The sequence below is a fragment of the Camarhynchus parvulus genome, chromosome 26, assembly GCF_901933205.1.
Source record: "Camarhynchus parvulus chromosome 26, STF_HiC, whole genome shotgun sequence".
NCBI classification, from domain to species: Eukaryota; Metazoa; Chordata; class Aves; order Passeriformes; family Thraupidae; genus Camarhynchus; species Camarhynchus parvulus.
Genome location: NC_044596.1, coordinates 3,206,401 through 3,224,043, shown reverse-complemented (window position 1 = coordinate 3,224,043; position 17,643 = coordinate 3,206,401). Strand labels below are relative to the sequence as shown.

The following is a 17,643-nucleotide window of genomic DNA, read 5'->3' as shown; positions in this document are numbered from 1 at the left end:
TTTACACTCAAACACTGGCAGATTATTATTTTTTTTTTCAGAGCCTTAAAAATAATCCAGGGGAATTCCACATTGATTTTCCTGAGTGTCTTAAATGCCCTTATTGTGCCTCTGTATAATGTCAGAGTCCTGCAGGGAGCTGGATTAGTGGCAGGGCATGGCTGGAGCTGCTGTGTGAGCTCTGCAGGAGCGGGCACAGAGCATCTTCTGTGTCCTCACCCCTGCGCCAGGCCCAGCTCTGGAGGGACTGGATATTTTCCTTTGACACTTGGATGAAGAGCAGGGCCTCCCACCGTGCCAGAATTCCTCTCTCCTGGCTCAGGTGAGCCTCACAGGCAGCAGAAATTTCCTTCTGAATTGATGCTTTATTTCTGAAGCAGCCCGGAGTGAGAGGATGTTTCCCTCCCCTGCCTGCCCAGGGGATTCACTTCAGCTGCTTTTAAGGAAGAGAACCCTGGGGAGATTTTTGTCTGGAACAAACCTGATTGCTTCCCACCTCTGAAAGCCTGTTTATTTTAATGAAACACTAATTCTGCCCTTGCCGCTTATTGTTGGCTTGAATTGCTGTGAGGGGATTTAGGGCTTGGAAAACACAAATGTGCCCTCTGATTTCCAAAAGTGACCCTGGACTGGAGGGTGACAGTGCCACCTCTCCAATGACACTGGACAAACCAACAGCCCATCAAATTTCTCCTCCTCCATAAAAGAATGTCAAACAATGAATTATTTACATAAAGCACTTGAGAAAGTTCGTTACAAGAACGTAAACATCAGAAGGCTTAAAAGAACTTAAAAAGAAATAAAATAAATAATAAATAAATAATAAATAAATAATAAATAAATAAACAGGGTAACAGGGTCTTTGGGGGATCTGTGGGGTCTTTGGGGGCTCTGTGGGCTCTTGTTGCTTTAGGACATGAAATAAAACCACGTGGACACTGGAATCTCCAAGGTAAAAAAGAAAGAGGTTTAATTTCTGACTCCAGCATTTATAGATTTCCAGAAGTGACCCTGGATTGCAGGGTGACAGTGCCACCTCCCCAAACCAACAGTCCATCAAATTTCTTCTCCTCCATAAAAGAATGCAAAACAATCAGTTATTCACATGAAGTGTGTGAGAAAGTTCGCTACAAGAACATAAGCATCAGAAGGCTTAGAAAAACTTAAAAAATTAATAAATAAAATAAATAGTAAATATATAAATAATTAATAATCAGGTCGACAGGATCTTTGGGGGATCTGTGGGGTCTTTGGGGACTCTGTGGGCTCTTGCTTTAGGACGTGAAATAAAACCACGTGGACACTGGAATCTCCAAGGTAAAAAAGAAAGAGGTTTGATTTCTGACTCTTAGAGGGTGACAGTGCCACCTCTTCAATGACACTGGACAAACCAACAGTCCATCAAATTTCTCCTCCATAAAAGAATGCCGAACAATAATTTATTTACATAAACTGCATGACAAAGTTCGTTACCAGAACGTAAACAGCAGAAGGCTCAGAAAAACTTAAAAAATCAGGGCGACGCAGGTGCTCAGTGAAATGTTCCTTATTCCCTTCCAGAGTGTGAGCCCATAGAGGCCATAGCCAAGTTTGACTACGTGGGCAGGACGGCACGGGAGCTGTCCTTCAAGAAGGGAGCCTCTCTGCTGCTCTACCAGCGCGCCTCGGACGACTGGTGGGAGGGACGGCACAACGGCGTGGACGGCCTCATCCCCCACCAGTACATCGTGGTGCAGGACACGTAGGTGCCGCCCCCAGCGGGGGCAGGATGCTGATATCACACCGTACAATACTCATTATCGCCCTAATTACAATGCTAATTGTTACACCCCAGCTGTCTGGGTGTGGTCACCGATTGTTGCGGTGTTGGGAGGGTCCCCGGGATGAGGTGAGAGATGAGAATTGACTCCCAAATTCTCAGAAGGCTGATTTATTATGATAGGATATGATATTATATTAAAAGAAAATTATATACAAAAACTATACTAAAGGAAGACAAAGGGTACAGAGAGATGAGAATTGACTCCAAGTTCTCAGAAGGCTCATTTATTATTTTATGATATATGATATGATGTGATGTGATATTATATTATATCATATTATATTATATCATATTATATTATATCATATTATATTATATCATATTATATTATATTATATTATATCATATTATATTATATTATATTATATTATATTATATTATATTATATTATATTATATTATATTATATCATATCATATCATATCATATCATATCATATCATATCATATTATATTATATTATATTATATTATATTATATTATAATAAAATTATATTATCATATTATATAATCTAATATACTATATTATATTATATTATTAAGAAAATATATAAATAGAGAAAGGATATAGGGAGACGAGAATTGACTCCCAAGTTCTCTCAGAAGGCTGATTTAATATGATATGATATGATATTATATACTAAAACTATACTAAAGAGAAAGGATATAGAGAGATGAGAATTGACTCCAAGCTCTCAGAAGGCTAATTTGTTATTTTATGATAAATTATATTATATTATATTATATTATATTATATTATATTATAAGAAAATTATATACTAAAACTATATTAAAGAAAGAGAAAGGATACAGAGAGATGAGAATTTACTCTTAAGTTCTCAGGAGGCTGATTTATTATTTTATTATATGATATTATATGATATTATATGAGGATATATGATATGATATGATAATGATATACTAAAACTATCCTAAAGAAAGAGGAAGGATACAGAGAGATGAGAATTGACTCCCAAGTTCTCTCAGAAGGCTGGTTTGTTATTATATTATATTATATTATATTATATTATATTATATTATATTATATTATATTATATTATATTATATTAATAAGAAAATTATATACTAAAACTATACTAAAGAAAAGGAGAAAGGATACAGAGAGATGACAATTGACTCCAAGTTCTCAGAAGACTGGTTTGTTATTTTATGATATGATATTATATTATATTATATTATAATTATATATTATATTATAATAAAAGGATATACTTAAACTATACTAAAGAAAAGAGAAAGGATACATCAGAAGGCCAGCCAAGGGTGACAATAAAAACCCGTGACAGACTGAGAGAGGCTGTTGTGGTTGTGATACCCTCCCCTGCTCCTTCCTAGTGAGGATGGCATGTCGGAAAGGTCCAGCCCCAAGTCGGAGATAGAAATAAATTCTGAGCCACCGGAGGAGAAGGTGACAGCCAGAGCTGGTGCCAGCTGCCCGAGCGGGGGCCACGTCGCAGATATTTACCTTGCCAACATCAACAAGTAAGAGCAGCCTTGCATTGTTTCCCCTGCCTGTCAAGAGCTTGCTGATGAGTCTGGTGAAATGCTTCCTTCCCTGAAAATGATTCATTAACCAGCGCTGCCACCCTTTCTCTCTGCTTCCCTTCTCTTTTAACTCACTCACATTTTGCTGTCCCCTGTCTGTCACCGGCGTGGCCATCGCTCATTTGAAACCCCACTGGCTTCTCTTCCCTGTCTCCAAGGTGCCATCTGGTCCTGTTTTCCCAAATATGCCCTGTTTGAGCAGACAGAGGGAGGGAGGGGAGTGCTGGGCTGAGCTCTGGTGTCGTTGTCCCCGTCCCTCCTCGTGTTGTGTGATCTGTCACATCTCCTCCACGTTTGCCACGTCCTGTTTGATGGGCTGGGGGGACAGTTCCTGCAGGAAGCTGTGTCCCAGTTTGTGATAAATGCCATACCTGCAGTCCCAACCACCTGGCACTGCCTGGAGCACTCCTTGGTTTCTGCAGCACTCCTCACCTCGGGTTACTAACCATATGCTTGCAGTGGAACAGCACAACCCCCTGTTGCTCTAACCTTGCCTCCTCCACCAGAAATTGTTGCTTTAGCCAACACTCGACATAATAAAAAGCTGGAAAATCAAGCTAGCAGCAGACTAAATTCCATCATCTGTTAAATAGTTTTTCTAGACAGATTTATCCCCGGTATATTTCTGATTATTTCCTTTGTGTTAAAAGCCCCCACCTCTCTCCATTGTGCAGTGAAGGTTTTATGTGATAATTACAGTTTGATGGGAGGGGATGTTCTTAACCTTCAGCTAATTTAACACAATGTAGTCTATAAAGGCATTAGCACAAATGCATTCTTTTAAAAGGTTTGGACCCTGCTCATGGCCTAGAGAGCCTGGGCCTTCCTTATGGGATTCAGCAGAGCTCCAGTGATATCTGGAAAGCCGAGTTAATCTGCATCAGCTTGGGATCTGGGCTTTCTTTTATGATATTTGCTGTCTGAGCCACTGGAGTGGCCGTTCTGCCAGTTCTGGAGAGATTTGTGTAATAACAGACCTGTGCTGGAGCTTCACCATCTGCTGGCTTTGGTAGAGCTGTGTCTAGTGGTTTTTAGGAGCCTGGGGAATGTCCACCCTAGTTTTTGGGCCTTTTTTTTTCCCCCTTTACTAGGGAAATACCTGATATTTAGCAATAAGTAGCATAAGACTCATTTTGTTGTTTTTTCTTTAGGAATGAATCTTCTGACCTATGTGTGAACAGACTTGAGCAAAATTAAATCAGATGGTTTCGCAATGACAGTTGTGCCACCCACTGAATTATTATTTGGATGCCAAAATCCTACTGGAGTTAACACTTTCTTGCAGTTATTCATGGGGCTGGTGCTATATATATAAATGGATCCTTCCCTGTATAATGGATGCCAAGCTTCAGACCTATGGCATAAAGTATTCTGCTGCATTGGCCTTCCCATGATTTGAGTGGAATCGTGCTGTCAGACCTCATGGTGCTGGGGTAGAAACTAAATTCTTTGGACCAGTTCGTCCATTTGACATCATCCCTTTGGTTTATCTGTAGCCCATGCCTTGTGGTCCTGCCAAAGCCATGAAAAAGAACCATCTCCTACCACCAGCAAACATTGGAAATGATCATTAACCCCAAACTGGGGGTCTTTGCTTGCTGATCTCTGAAAATAATAACTTGATGCCTTGGGCCAGGAGCTTAGTAGACTTATACTGTGTCCTCCAGTCAAAGATTGTAGCTCTGCTCTTGGAATGTAATAAAAACACATCATCAAAACCTGTCGATGGCACAGAGGGTTTCTTTGGTATTTTTTTTGTTCCAGTATAAATTCTTCTCCTCTTGACCAAGTTAATCACCTTCCACCCAAGTTTTCTGGTTTTGCTCTGAATGTGCACAGCTGCCAGGACTCAGCCTTGTTGTTAGAAGCGTGAAACTGGAATGATTTATAATTTATAATTATTTCACTGTACCGCAATCACTCCTCAACCCCCTGGGTCCGTTTGTAATCTGGGTCACCTCTGTGTCTCTCCCCGTTGTCCTGTGTGTTGTTTTGGGGGGATATCTTCAAAATGACAGCCCTGTACCTGCTTGTATTGACTTGTTTTGCTTTTGTGACTGAAGGCAAAGAAAGAAACCAGAGTCAGGCAGCATCAGAAGAGCGTTCAGCCAAAGTGACGGCCACGGCCTAGGTAGTTCCCTGGCAGAACCAGCCTCCCCCGGGGCCATAGCCGGTTCCAGGCCCTCATCTCAGCCCATAATGAGCCAAAGCCTTCCCAAGGAGGTTCCAGACAAATGCTCCATCAGTGGCCACGGCAGCCTCAACTCCATCAGCCGGCACTCGTCGCTCAAGAGCAGGATGGAGAGCCCGCAGGTGCGCAAGGCGCTCGCCGCCGGCCGCTCCAAGAGCTTCAACAACCACCGGCCCATGGACCCCGAGGTCATCGCCCAGGTGAGCACCAGCATGGGGTTGTGGCAGGAAGGGAGTTGTGGAAACCCAGGACACACAGGGAATATTTCTCTGTCTGCTCTGGGGTGCCCTGAGCCCCAGGGGAGCACTGACTTTGACCCTCATCCATGGAGAAAGTTTCCTAGACTTCAACATAGACTGGAATCTTTCCTAAAGACTTCAAGATAGACTGGAATCCACAAAAGTGTGAAATAGATTATAGAGAGTAGTGTAGGTGTAGCACTTGGTGAGAAGGCTGAGAGGGGATCCCACAAATCCCCACAAATGTCCCCAGGGAGTGCCAGGATGGTGCCAGGCTCTGCTCAGCAGCAGCACAAGGAGCCATAGATTAAAATAAAAAGTTCAGCCTCAACATGAGGAGGAGTTTCTGTCCATGAGGGTGCAGAGCCCTGAGCTGCTGCCCAGGCAGGGAGTGGAGTCTCCCTCTCTGCAGACACCCCAAACCCACCTGGATGAGTTTCTGTGTCAGCTCCAGGTGACCCTGCATGGACAGTGGCTTGGACTCCTTCCAACCCCAGCATTCTGTGATTCTCTCAGTGCAAAATTAGCTCAGGACACAGCCCCAGCCTGGGCTTTCCTCCTCCCTGTGTGCAGGCACTGAGGCTGCTTTCCTGAGGGAAGATAAACAGCCAGGTCCTTCCTCCATGAAAACCTGGCCCTGTTGGTTACCCAGAATTTCATCCCAACACTAAAAACACCCATTTCAGAAAGTGACACAGATTCCAAAGGTGCCAGCAGGGAGTTAAGCAACCATAACTTCAAGACTTGAGAGAAATGAAGTATTTCTTGTGGATTTAACACTCTCCTGTCAGTGGTGCAGGCCTGCCTGTGGTGTGACATCTCTGTCTATACTTTCATCTGCTGTCTCTGTAAGATTCTCTGCAAATCTGTTTCCTCCTTCTCTCTCTTGTATGATAAAAACTTTTTTGATAGTTTTGCCTGTTATTTGTTGTACACACTGAAGCATGCAAGGTATTGTCATCACCAGTGTCAGCACTAAAACACTCGGCACATACAAACCCACAGCGTGGGAAGCACGTGGAGCAGCACAGCCCAAATAAAATCAGGCTGCTGACTGGTGCAGTGCTCCAGTGGCATCCTCATCTTCTTGCAGGGCTCAGAGTGTGATCAGCAGCCAGCTCTGAACACAACTCAGCTGGTTTTCGGGAGTTGGTTATTTACACAGGAGCACTGAATACAGTGGGGCTGGCTACAAAAATGTGAATTTACAGATTTCCCTCTTCCAGAGGGCTCTTCCTGGGTGGATGTGCCTGCGCTTGCGTCTGTCTGTACCCAGTGTTTGCAGGGTGGGATGGATGGCTCTGCCTGCGGCCAAGGAATGCTCCAGGCTCAGGTTACAAAGAGACCTGAGTGCTCTGCCTGCTGCCTCGGGGCTCTGCAGGTTCCCAAGGAGCTGGGGGGGAAATATGTGAGAAACCAATTGAATTTTTATTGACAAAACAGCTACTCCACATAGTAAACGAGGGGCACGTTAAAACTCAGTGGGTTTAATGCTGATGGGAATTTGTGTTTTGCAGTTTTGAGTACCTTAAGCCCATTTGTTGAAGTGGAAATGTGGTGTTCAGCTCCCGCTGTCTTTGTGCTTCCCTGTCCTTCTGAGGCTTTGGTTGATATAAATCAGATTCTTTGTTTTTTCAATTAGGCTCTGACTGAAGTTGTTCTGTCTCCTCTCCCTGCCAGAACCTTCACTCCATTGTTTCACTGGAGAAGAGTCTGGGGACAGAAAGGAAAGAGGAGGGGAAAATAAATATGAAAGAGAAGGGAGGAAAGCCCAAGCTGTGTTAAATCAGTGTTTTTCTCTGTAGTATCTGCTCAAGCACCACCCAATAACCATCTTACATATTTCCCCAACTTCATAACGAAAATCTGCCTGGCCTCAAGATAGAGTGGGAGGCGTCAGATTTCTGCCTCTGCTTTCTTCCACCATTCCTTGACTGATTTACCTTCCCCACCCCCTGAAAAAGCTCTGAGGAAGCTGCAAAGCTGCAGCCAAAAGTGTGAGTCACAGCCAGGCTGAGCTCTCCTGCTCCCCAGGGAGTTCTGTGCACCACTGGACTCTCCAGCAGACAACGTGTAGGTCCTGAGACAGAACCCCTTGGTTTTAGCTCAAAAGTTATTTATATTTATTTGTTAATAACTGTAATGGTTTTTAAGAGGAAGGAGAAGGGCCAGTTTTGGTTGCTACACGTGTTTCTGACATCTCCTGTGTTTTTAAAATTCTGAGTCCTGTGAAATGCATTTCTGGGAACAGCTCAGCAGGAAAAGCAGTGAGGCAGGAGCAGGAGCCCACGAGGATTTCAGCATTTGGTGTGTGGCCCAGTATCCAAGCCATGAGTGCTCCCTTCAGGAATTTACTCTCCTGAGCCTCACGTGCCAGATAAACTGCAAGAATGGGCACCAATGCTTTGGTTTCTGTTCCTTGCTGCCATTTGAGGCTTTACTTTGAAGTCTGGGCAGCATCAGGAGCAGTGAAGGGCCAGATTAGCATCAAGGCAGTGCTAGCAATTATTTTGCTCCCCATTGCTGGAAATTTTAGTGATTATTGGCTGCAGGATGCGGCGCTGCACGGTTTGGTCCTTGACGGCGAGGTTGGTGTTTAGAAAACAAAAACGTGCTCAAAACCTGCCTTTTGCCTGGTGATTTGTGTGTGTCTGGGCCTTGCCTTCACTGGGCTCCTCTGCTGTGCTTGCAGGACATCGAAGCCACCATGAACTCGGCCCTGAACGAGCTGCGGGAGCTGGAGAGGCAGAGCAGCGTCAAGCACGCGCCCGACGTCGTCCTGGACACCCTGGAGCCGCTGAAAACCTCGCCGGTGGTGGCCCCAACCTCGGAGCCCTCCAGCCCCCTGCACACCCAGCTCCTCAAGGACAACGAGCCCCCCTTCCAGCGCAGTGCCAGCACTGCTGGGGACATCCCCTGCACCTTCAGGCCCGTCAAGTCTGTCAAGGTGGCCTCGCAGGTGAAGCCGCCGGCCACGCGGCCCAAGCCGGCCGTGTTCCCCAAAACCAGCGCCAGCACCCCCGGCGTGGCCTCCTCTGCAGCCCAGCAGCCCCCCGACAAGTCCTGTACTGTCTGATGCACGCCCTGCTGCTCTCCGGGTACAATCCTGCTGTTCCACACGGCAAAGACGTTAAAATTGTTATTTAATGAATGCTTGGATTGAAAGGGAGATGCTGGGAGCTCCTGGGCAGCCACAGCCTCGTCCCACGTGCCCAGGACAGCTCCTGCCATGCTTGGGAAATCCACAATCCACTGTGAAGCTGAGCAGGAAAACACCAAGGGACGAGTTGGATTTTGGTTTCCATGCCTTGTTCAAGTGTTCGGCCGCTGGAAGGAACATATGGTGGTGTCCTGTTTTGGGATACTGGTGTAGTGACTTCTGTATTCTGTGTTTCATTTACCACAGGGAAACAATAGGATAGATTTTAGTCTATTGCATGTTTTGGTGCCACTGGTTACGTGGAGCTTGGACATGCCTGTTTCTTGTGCATTATTATTATTATAATTATTATTATTATTATTATTATTCCGTCGCCCGCTGGTGCCACGGTGGTTAAGGGTCTGTCTCGACTTCCATCACATCCTCTGGTTTTGTTTGTTTGCTCCCCATTCCTCCCCCTCAGGGCCAAAACCTTTGGCCATTCCAGCCTCATGCTTTATTTGTCATGGAAAAATCAGTTTACTCTGGAACACTCGTAGATTTTGTGGAGTTCTACGTAAGACGTGTCTGTGCAAATATAAACAAACATGTTTTCCTGAGCTCTGGGAGCACGAGAAAGAGCCCAGTCATTGCTTATGGGCAATCCTCACTGGTTTCCCCCTTGGCTCTCCCATATTTAAAAGCAGCTTTATTGTTTCCAGTGGCATTTTCAGCCCGTGGGCTCTGATGTGGTGTTTGCTCTCGGGGACTGAATGTAAAACAAAACAAAACAAAAAAAAAGAGATAATTTTGAAAACAAGCATCCTCTGCTGGGAGCCCACGCCCAAGACACACTCTGCTGGTTTGCCTGCTCCTCAGGACAGATCCTGACCCCCATCCCAGCGCCAAGCACTGTAAAAACTTCGCTCAGGAGTTCTCAGCTCCCTGCCTTGTCCCTCTCTGCTCTCATAGAGCAGTGCAGGGAACGCTGCTGGGGACAGGGATGTGACAGCAGTGGCTGCCCCCGTGCCCCCTGCTCCGTGCAGGGCTGACCTGTGAATGAATCCTTTGCTGTGGTTCGTATTTATCCACAGCCAGCAGCATCCACGGACTCTTTTTGTACTCCCCTGGGAATTCTCCACGGTGCCCACAGTTATTTAATTTAATAATTAAAAGGCTTGTGCCACTTAGCAGTGGAGATTGGCTGACCCTGAGCTCGCCTGGTTCCTCAGCTTTTCTGGGATTTCAAACAGGCTGCACATCTTCAGGCTTCCAAAATAATGGATTCAGGACAAGAGGAGAAAAGTCATTTTTCTCACCCATTTAAGCTGAGTTTCCTCGCAGTTTGTGAGATCCTGGTGACTGCAAATCTGTTTAATTGGCACTTAAACAAGAAGAAGCAAAGAAGAGTTGCTGAAATGTCCTTTTCTGATGCATCCAGGATGATACTTGGAAAAATGGAGCAGGGTCTTCCTGCATCCCTGTCCATCCCCACACGCACAACCCCCCTTTCTACAGAAGCAATCAACCTGTAATTAATGACTTTCCAAAAAGCCAGCTTCCTCTGGGCCCTGAACTGAGGGCGTGCAGGAGCTGGGAAGGTTTTGGTGAGAACTCTCCTCATTTCCCATTTCTCCTGAGCTGTCCTGGGGGAGCCCCACGGTACGAGTGTGACTGGCCCTGCCCCTCCAGGAGATGCCACCAGTGCCACCTTTGCTCTCAGGTTCTGATGGACTTCTACCACCAAGGAATCACTTGTTCTTTTTTGGGGAAAAATAAATAAATAAATAAATAGAATAATTAAACTTGTAATTTTTTGCTCAGGCAGAACTTTCTGGCATTTCCTTTTTAGCAACAATTTTTGGGTTTTTTGATTTTTTTTTTTTTTAATTTTGGTCTCAAATGACCAAAGTTTATCTGTGTCAAGAGCAGGATCTCTGTAAATTGACTTTGCCTCATTTTAATGCCTTATTTTCTTTTTTATATTTTTTATGCCTAGCATTCAATATTCCTAAGAATAAGTGTTCAGCCACGCACAGCACATTGGAGGAGCTGCTCTTTTCCAGCTTCAAGGTCTGAAGTGTGGAATTAGATGGAAAAAAAAAATAAATTAAAAAAAAAAAAAAGACTTCAGGTTACTGTAACAGCAACTGTCTGTATCTGAATTATTACTGTGCTCCTCTAGCATCCACAGCTCTGGGACAATCCTGCTGCCAAGGGCAAGGTGCTTGGCAGGATCACCTGGATATGGAGCAACTCAACTGGAATTCTGGTGTGCACTGTGATTGACACAAGCAATAGGACAGGCTGAAGCTCCTCCTTCCTCTTCCTCGGGCGGAAAAATCGCGCATGGGGAGGGGATGAAACAAGAAAACCGCACACAAAATCATGAAGGAGATTTTCAGCTTGTCCTCCCCACTCCGAACACACATGGCTGAGAGGACGTTTGCCACGAGTGTTTTGTGAGCAGAAATCATGGAAATCGTGGGAAAACAAGGAGATTTTCAGCTTGTCCTCCCCACTGAACACACAAGGCTGAGAGGATGTTTGCCACGAGTGTTTTATGAGCAGTGGCTGCCAGAAAGGTGGGAAGGAGGAACTGGAAATGTTCCCTCCCTGAGGACAGGTCTGACTCAGTGGTTTGCTTGGGGAGGTACCAATGTCACTCCACATCTTCATATCCCGGAGAAATTTCAGCTCTTCCAAGGAAATTCCTCTTTTTCATGACTTTTCCTGTAACGTTTGTGTGGAATATGAAGACAAAAGAAGTGTTTGATAACTGGAATGACGTCTGTCTGTTGGATAGTGCTTTGTATGAACCTTGTTCATCAGGTGTTGGATTGAAATAATCCAAAGCAAAAAACAAACAAACAAACAAACAAACAAACAAAAAACTTAAAAAAACTAAAAACTTTTAAAATTTAACACGGTTTTAGGTGATCAATCTGAATGGTTTCTGAAGCTCAGACCTTTTCTGGGTTATTTCCCTAGTTGGGAATGGAGCAGTGTGCTTTAACCATTGCTTAATTTCTGCCTCTCTGAGGTCGTCCAAAGTTTATGAAATGTAAATTTGTCCTTCATGTCCGAGCAGTGGGACACGATCAAAACCCTCTCATTTTATCTGTGCTGGGTATTTTATTGCAACAAAAATGAGTAAATAATTAGAGTGCACTGTGACAGCAGAACAAAACAAAACAAAAAAAAAAAGTTGTTGTATATGTCTGTATTTTGATACCTGTTCAAAAGGAGTCTTTGGGTTTCCTGTGCTGAATACCTCATGTGTTGGGTTTTGGGAGTTTTTGTTGATTTTTTTTTTTTCTTTTTAGTTTTTTTTTTTCCTTCTTCTTCTTTTTTAAGGCAAGATTGTTCTTGCACAAAAGTAGGTTAAGATAACCGAGTTCTCATAAATTTATTTACTGAATCAAAACACTTCAGCTTGGCAAGAAATCCCATCTGTTGTAGCTCCCCACCTTGCACTTGGCACGGGGCCGGCCCGGCGCACTCAGAAGAGCTCCAGCAATACTGGGACAGGAGAAGTTCGCTGCAGGTGGAGTTTGCTGCCTTATTTTCTCTTCTTCTCTCTGTCAAAAACCTCAGACCCGGTGGAGCATGGCGTAGGTTTGGGGATTTATGGAGCTTTTGGGAGACGTTCTCCTGCAAAAATCATCGTCAGCGCTTCAGATCCCTCCTGGGCGTGTGGGATCTGTGTGGAGGGGACACTTGCAGGAGGTGATGCTCTCAGTGAGCAGCCAGGAATGATGGAAAAATGCCCCAAAAATCCCCGTTGAGACAGCTGGATGGATTCCGTGAGAGGCTGAGCTCATCCCCTTGCCCAGCACGCCCATGAGCACAGCAGGGAGAGGAAGGAGGTGCCCCCTGTGCCCCCAGGTGAGGGGCACCTGTGCTTGGCAGGACCAAGCCCTGGGTGCAGAGGGATGTGCCCCAAAGTGCAAACACACTGAACTGCCCTGGGGAGGGAACTGCTTCGAAAACTGCTTCAAAACGCCCAGGAAAACGGGAGCACTGGGGCATTTCCATTGCTTATGGGCCTGAACAGAACAGGAAATTGAGTTTAACAAGCTGGGGATTTATTTATTTTGAGATTTTTAGCTTTCACAATAAAACCCAGCCCTTTTGTGGGTCTGTCTGGCCTTGGCTAATGCCCCACCAATGCAGCTGGGGACACAGAGCTGTTCCTGTAGTCCTGGTGGCACAAGAGGCGGAAAGGAGGGAACGTCCTTCCCCCAGCACCAGCTCTGGGCAGTCACCAAGCGCTTCATGGACTGAACTCTGGGGTTTGAGCTCCTTCCACATCGGCTCCCTGCGCGTCTCTGTGTCTGTGTGACAACCTGGTACTTGAAAATAAGAAATAAAAACAGAAATACTTGACCCTGTGCCTGCAGGGCTGGGACGGCCCCGGCTGCGTCGCGCACAAGCGGTTCCGCCGACCGCCCACCACAAGGCAGATGAATTCTTTTCCAGGCTGTTCTAGCAGCAAACCATCTATTTGGGTGGCTCTAGAGGTGCCAAAACAGCAGCTCAAAGCCTGGAAAACGCAAAGGGTTTTGTTGGTTTGGTTTTTGGTTTATTTTTTTTTTTTTCCTGTTAAATTTTGTGCTTCCTCTAACGTAGTTTGGGATGAAAGCGTTTCTCAACGATGGGCCAAAAAGAGGGGAAGGTGCAGAGGGAAGGCAGCTCCCTGCCGTGCTAATACTTGGTCTGCCAAGCTTCACACAGGGTAAATATTCAGCAGTTTGCAGTGGGAATCGTAGGTGGGCCTGTCCTTTTCGAGGCGCTGTAGTAACCTTACTCCTGACATGGACTTCACCAGCCTCTCCTCCAGGCACAGCCCTGAGGTGTGAAGAACAACCCAAGCCTGGGTTGGACTCTGAGTGTGCCAAACTGCTGGAGCAATACTTGTGAGCAGCAGCAGCTCCTCTGAAAGCCCAGCTCGATGTAGCTCAAGCAGGGCAACTGCTGAAATCCATCTCTGATTTCCAGCGGCCCTGCTGTAAAAGCAGGAAAATCGGGTTGCAAAGTGTAGGAATTGTGTTTTTTCTGTCCGAACCTGGGGTTGTCAGCAGCAGTTGTTTTCATGGTGGGATGGAATGTTCTTGCTAAAACAAGTTTCCACTGTTTCATGTCTTCTACACCAATATATATATGGTGTATATATTAAACTGTGTAAAATTGTACTTTGTACATAGAACTCTGTACAATATGGAGGTACAGCCTTTTTTTTTGTTTTGGTTTTTTTTCCCCCCCTCCCTTTTGGTACAGTCTTGTACAGTATTAGGAGTCGATGTGTTGGAAGTGTTAAATCCATCCTGGGGCAACAAAATGTATCCATTGTCATTAGCAATAGTTTTGGAGAAATAAATGTTTTGGGTATGGTGGAAACACTGACCTGAGGGTGCCGGTGTGTGATGTCCTGGGGTTGAGTGGGACAGAGGGAGAGCAGGGCCTGGGGGGCTCCTGGAATGCTCAGGGATGGTGCTGGAGGTGCTGGTGAGGGGGTGAGGGAGGATCTGCAGCAGCCAGGAGCTCCTGGTGCCATCCTGGGCATGGGGACGCTCGATGGCAGCGGGGCAGGAGCAGCGTGGTGGCACAGAGGTGGCACAGGGGACACTGAGGATGTTGGGACAGGACAGGGGAATGGCCTGAAGCTGAAGGAGAGAGGTTTAGGTGGGATATTGGGAAAGAATTTTTCACTAGGAGGGTGGGCAGGCCCTGGCACAGGTGCCCAGAGCAGCTGTGGCTGCCCCTGCATCCCTGGCATGTCCCTGGGGACGCTCGATGGCAGCGGGGCAGGGGCAGCGTGGTGGCACAGAGGTGGCACAGGGGACACTGAGGATGTGGTGATAGGACAGGGGAATGGCCTGAAGCTGAAGGAGAGAGGTTTAGGTGGGATATTGGGAGGGGGTGAGGAAGGATCTGCAGGAGCCAGGAGCTCCTGGTGCCATCCTGGGCATGGGGACGCTCGATGGCAGCGGGGCAGGGGCAACTGAGATGTGGTGACAGGACAGGGGAATGGTCTGAAGCTGAAGGAGAGCAGGTCTAGATGGGATATTGCAAAATAATTGTTCACTAGGAGGATGGGCAGGCCCTGGCACAGGTGCCCAGAGCAGCTGTGGCTGCCCCTGCATCCCTGGAGTGTCCCAGGCCAGGCTGGAGCCCCCTGGGATAGTGGAAAAGCAGGAAAATCCCTGCTGTGGAATGATAAGACTTTAAAGTTCTCTCCCAAGCCAATTCTTTCTGTGACCCCTCAGATTCCTGATCCCAGCCCCGAGCTCCCCCAGCCTGGGCTCGCACGCAGCCGCCACAGCAGGATGCCCCAGGGCAAACACTTCCCTGGCACTGACCTGATTTAAAAATGCTTAATCTTCATCGTTCTCCTGGGGAGGATGGACCCCCAACTGGCTCAGGAAAGAGGATTTAAGATTGGGATTATGGATTGGATCATTATTTTATCATTACCAGCTTTCCCCATCTCCGTTTTTCCACAGGCCTTTTTCAGAACGGGGCAGGGCTGTTCATTCTGGCTTCCTTTTGTTAAGATTTGAAGGAATTACTTTCAGTGAGGTTTGATGTTTAATTGAGGCATTTTGTCCCCCCACCCCGTCCCTGGGGTGAGCATCCCTGTTCTCCCTGTCCCACATCTCCTCTTGTAGGGATCAGCTGGAAATCCAGGATGTTTTTATCCCAAAAATCACAGCAGCCTCTGTGGCACCACCCCAGAGCCAGCTGGGCACGCTGCTGGTGGCTTTTTGTTTTTAAAACATGAAATAGGAGTCAGAAAGTCAGAGGCGTCAGGATGGGGTGGCACAGATAACAAGGGAATTTTGATTTTCCCCCGGTCACTGTCCAGCAGCAGATGCTGTGATTATTTCTTAAACCCTCATCGAACCTCAGGTGGGGCCAACCCTCCCTCACAAACCCCAAGGTTTTTAACAAAGAAACGGTGTTTTGGTGGTTTTTAACAAAGAAACACCTCGGGGAGTGCTGGGAGGGTTCAGCTCTCACTGACGTGTCCCAGGTTTGTCACAGTGACACCGAGGGGACAGCACCGGGCTCGTGGGATTCTCGGATTTTCTGACCCCAAGGACGAGGTCCCTGCTGCACACAGAGCTCGCTGCTTGTCCTTCATTCTTCGGGCTTTGCTGCCACCAGCTGGAACAATTAATTCTTGTCACAAGTCGCTTTCAAGGCCGGGTTTTTTTCTCTCCCAGCCTGTGCCAGAGGAGCTCTCCCACCACACCAGGGTTTATCCCGTGTCATCATTTATCACTTTATCATCCAGTCCTGGGGTTCAGATGGGACTGGGGAGGAAAATCCGGCTGATGGGGCAACCAGGGAGAGGAAATGAGCTGGGAATTTTAAAAGGACGGCAGAAGAAAGGATAAGGGGGCTGGAAGAAGCCAGGCAGGTGTTGGGGGTGAGTTCCCTGCACTCCCAGCCACGGGCTTGGGACAGACCGGTGATCTTGTTTCACGTGCATAGAAAATAAAACCAGACACAATTTCAAGAAGTCACCCCGGCCCTTTCTCTTCCTGTCAGCTGAGCTGCAGCAGAGTGACCTCACTCAAAGTGATTTCGGGTTTCGTGTGGTTAAACCGAGACTCTGCCACCCCTTCCCAGCCCCTGCATCGCCCCAGGGAAAGGGCCGGGCTGTGCCCTCTGCCCCCGCTGGACGCTGCTCCAGGCACTCACCCCTGGATGGGGAAATGAAGCTCAGCAGGAATTAAGGAATTAATTAGGGATGGGGTTTGTGTGCAGGCTGGTGAAGCGATGCCAATGTTTGGATGCCCCACACGCTGATGAACTCTCAGACCTTTGGAGGCTTTTTTGGTGAGGATGGAGCCTTTAGAGACATCCACACCAGCCTGGGATAATTCCTGACAGTGGGACCCCGATGCTGAGCTGGTCACAGTGAAAACAGAGTGAGCAGGGACAGGAGCAGCCCCACTCTGCCCAGTGCAGGCAGCAGAGTGCCCTGAATCCCACATCCTGCCCTGCATCCCACCCCACATCCTGAACCCCACATCCTGCATCCCACCCTGGCCCACATTACATATTCCATGCTGCATCCTGCATCCCATCCCACCCTGCATCCCACATCCTGCATCCCACATCCCACCCTGTCCTACAGTTCACCCTGAACCCTCCTCTGTGTCCTGCATCCCACATCCCACATCCCACCCTGTCCTGCATCCCACATCCCTGCTCTTCACCCTGCATGTCACCTGTATCCTGCATCCCACCCTGTCCTACACTTCACCCTGCACTCCCACCCTGCATCCCACATCCTGCTCTGCACCCTGTATGTCACCTGCATCCCACATCCCATCCTGTCCTAGATCCCACCCTGCATCCCACATCCTGCATCCCACCCTGTGCCACATCCCCAAGCAGCCCCAACAGTGCCAGCCTTGCCGGGCAATGCTGTGTCTGTGCCAGTGCTCGAGCACTGACCCCGTGCTGGCACAGATAACAAGGGCTGCACACGGACCCTGGGCACGGATCCTGATCCAGCTCTGCTTCCCAAATCCCCTCCCGATAGTGCCGATGGCAGCCGGAGCTCAGCACCTTCGGGAGCCACCGGAGCTGTCCCGGAGCAGCCCGGGGATGGCAGCCTGGGTTCTCCAGGGGATTACTGCCCGGTGTACCCGGGGATGGCTGCCCGGGTGC

The 17,643-nt window shown here is 47.4% G+C and overlaps 1 protein-coding gene across 2 annotated transcripts in view; it reads left to right on the top strand.

The window, feature by feature from the left end:
• SRGAP2 (SLIT-ROBO Rho GTPase activating protein 2) overlaps nt 1-11,081 on the top strand; it is a 112,360-nt gene extending 101,279 nt beyond the window's left edge. For both annotated transcript variants that reach the window (XM_030965578.1, XM_030965577.1), the window contains exons 20-23: nt 1,561-1,741; nt 3,177-3,323; nt 5,450-5,777; nt 8,509-11,081. In XM_030965578.1, the coding sequence (XP_030821438.1) occupies nt 1,561-1,741; nt 3,177-3,323; nt 5,450-5,777; nt 8,509-8,892 (1,040 nt within the window). In that variant the 3' untranslated portion in view covers nt 8,893-11,081. The remainder of the gene's footprint in view (nt 1-1,560; nt 1,742-3,176; nt 3,324-5,449; nt 5,778-8,508) is intronic.
• Nucleotides 11,082-17,643: the final 6,562 nt, after the last annotated feature.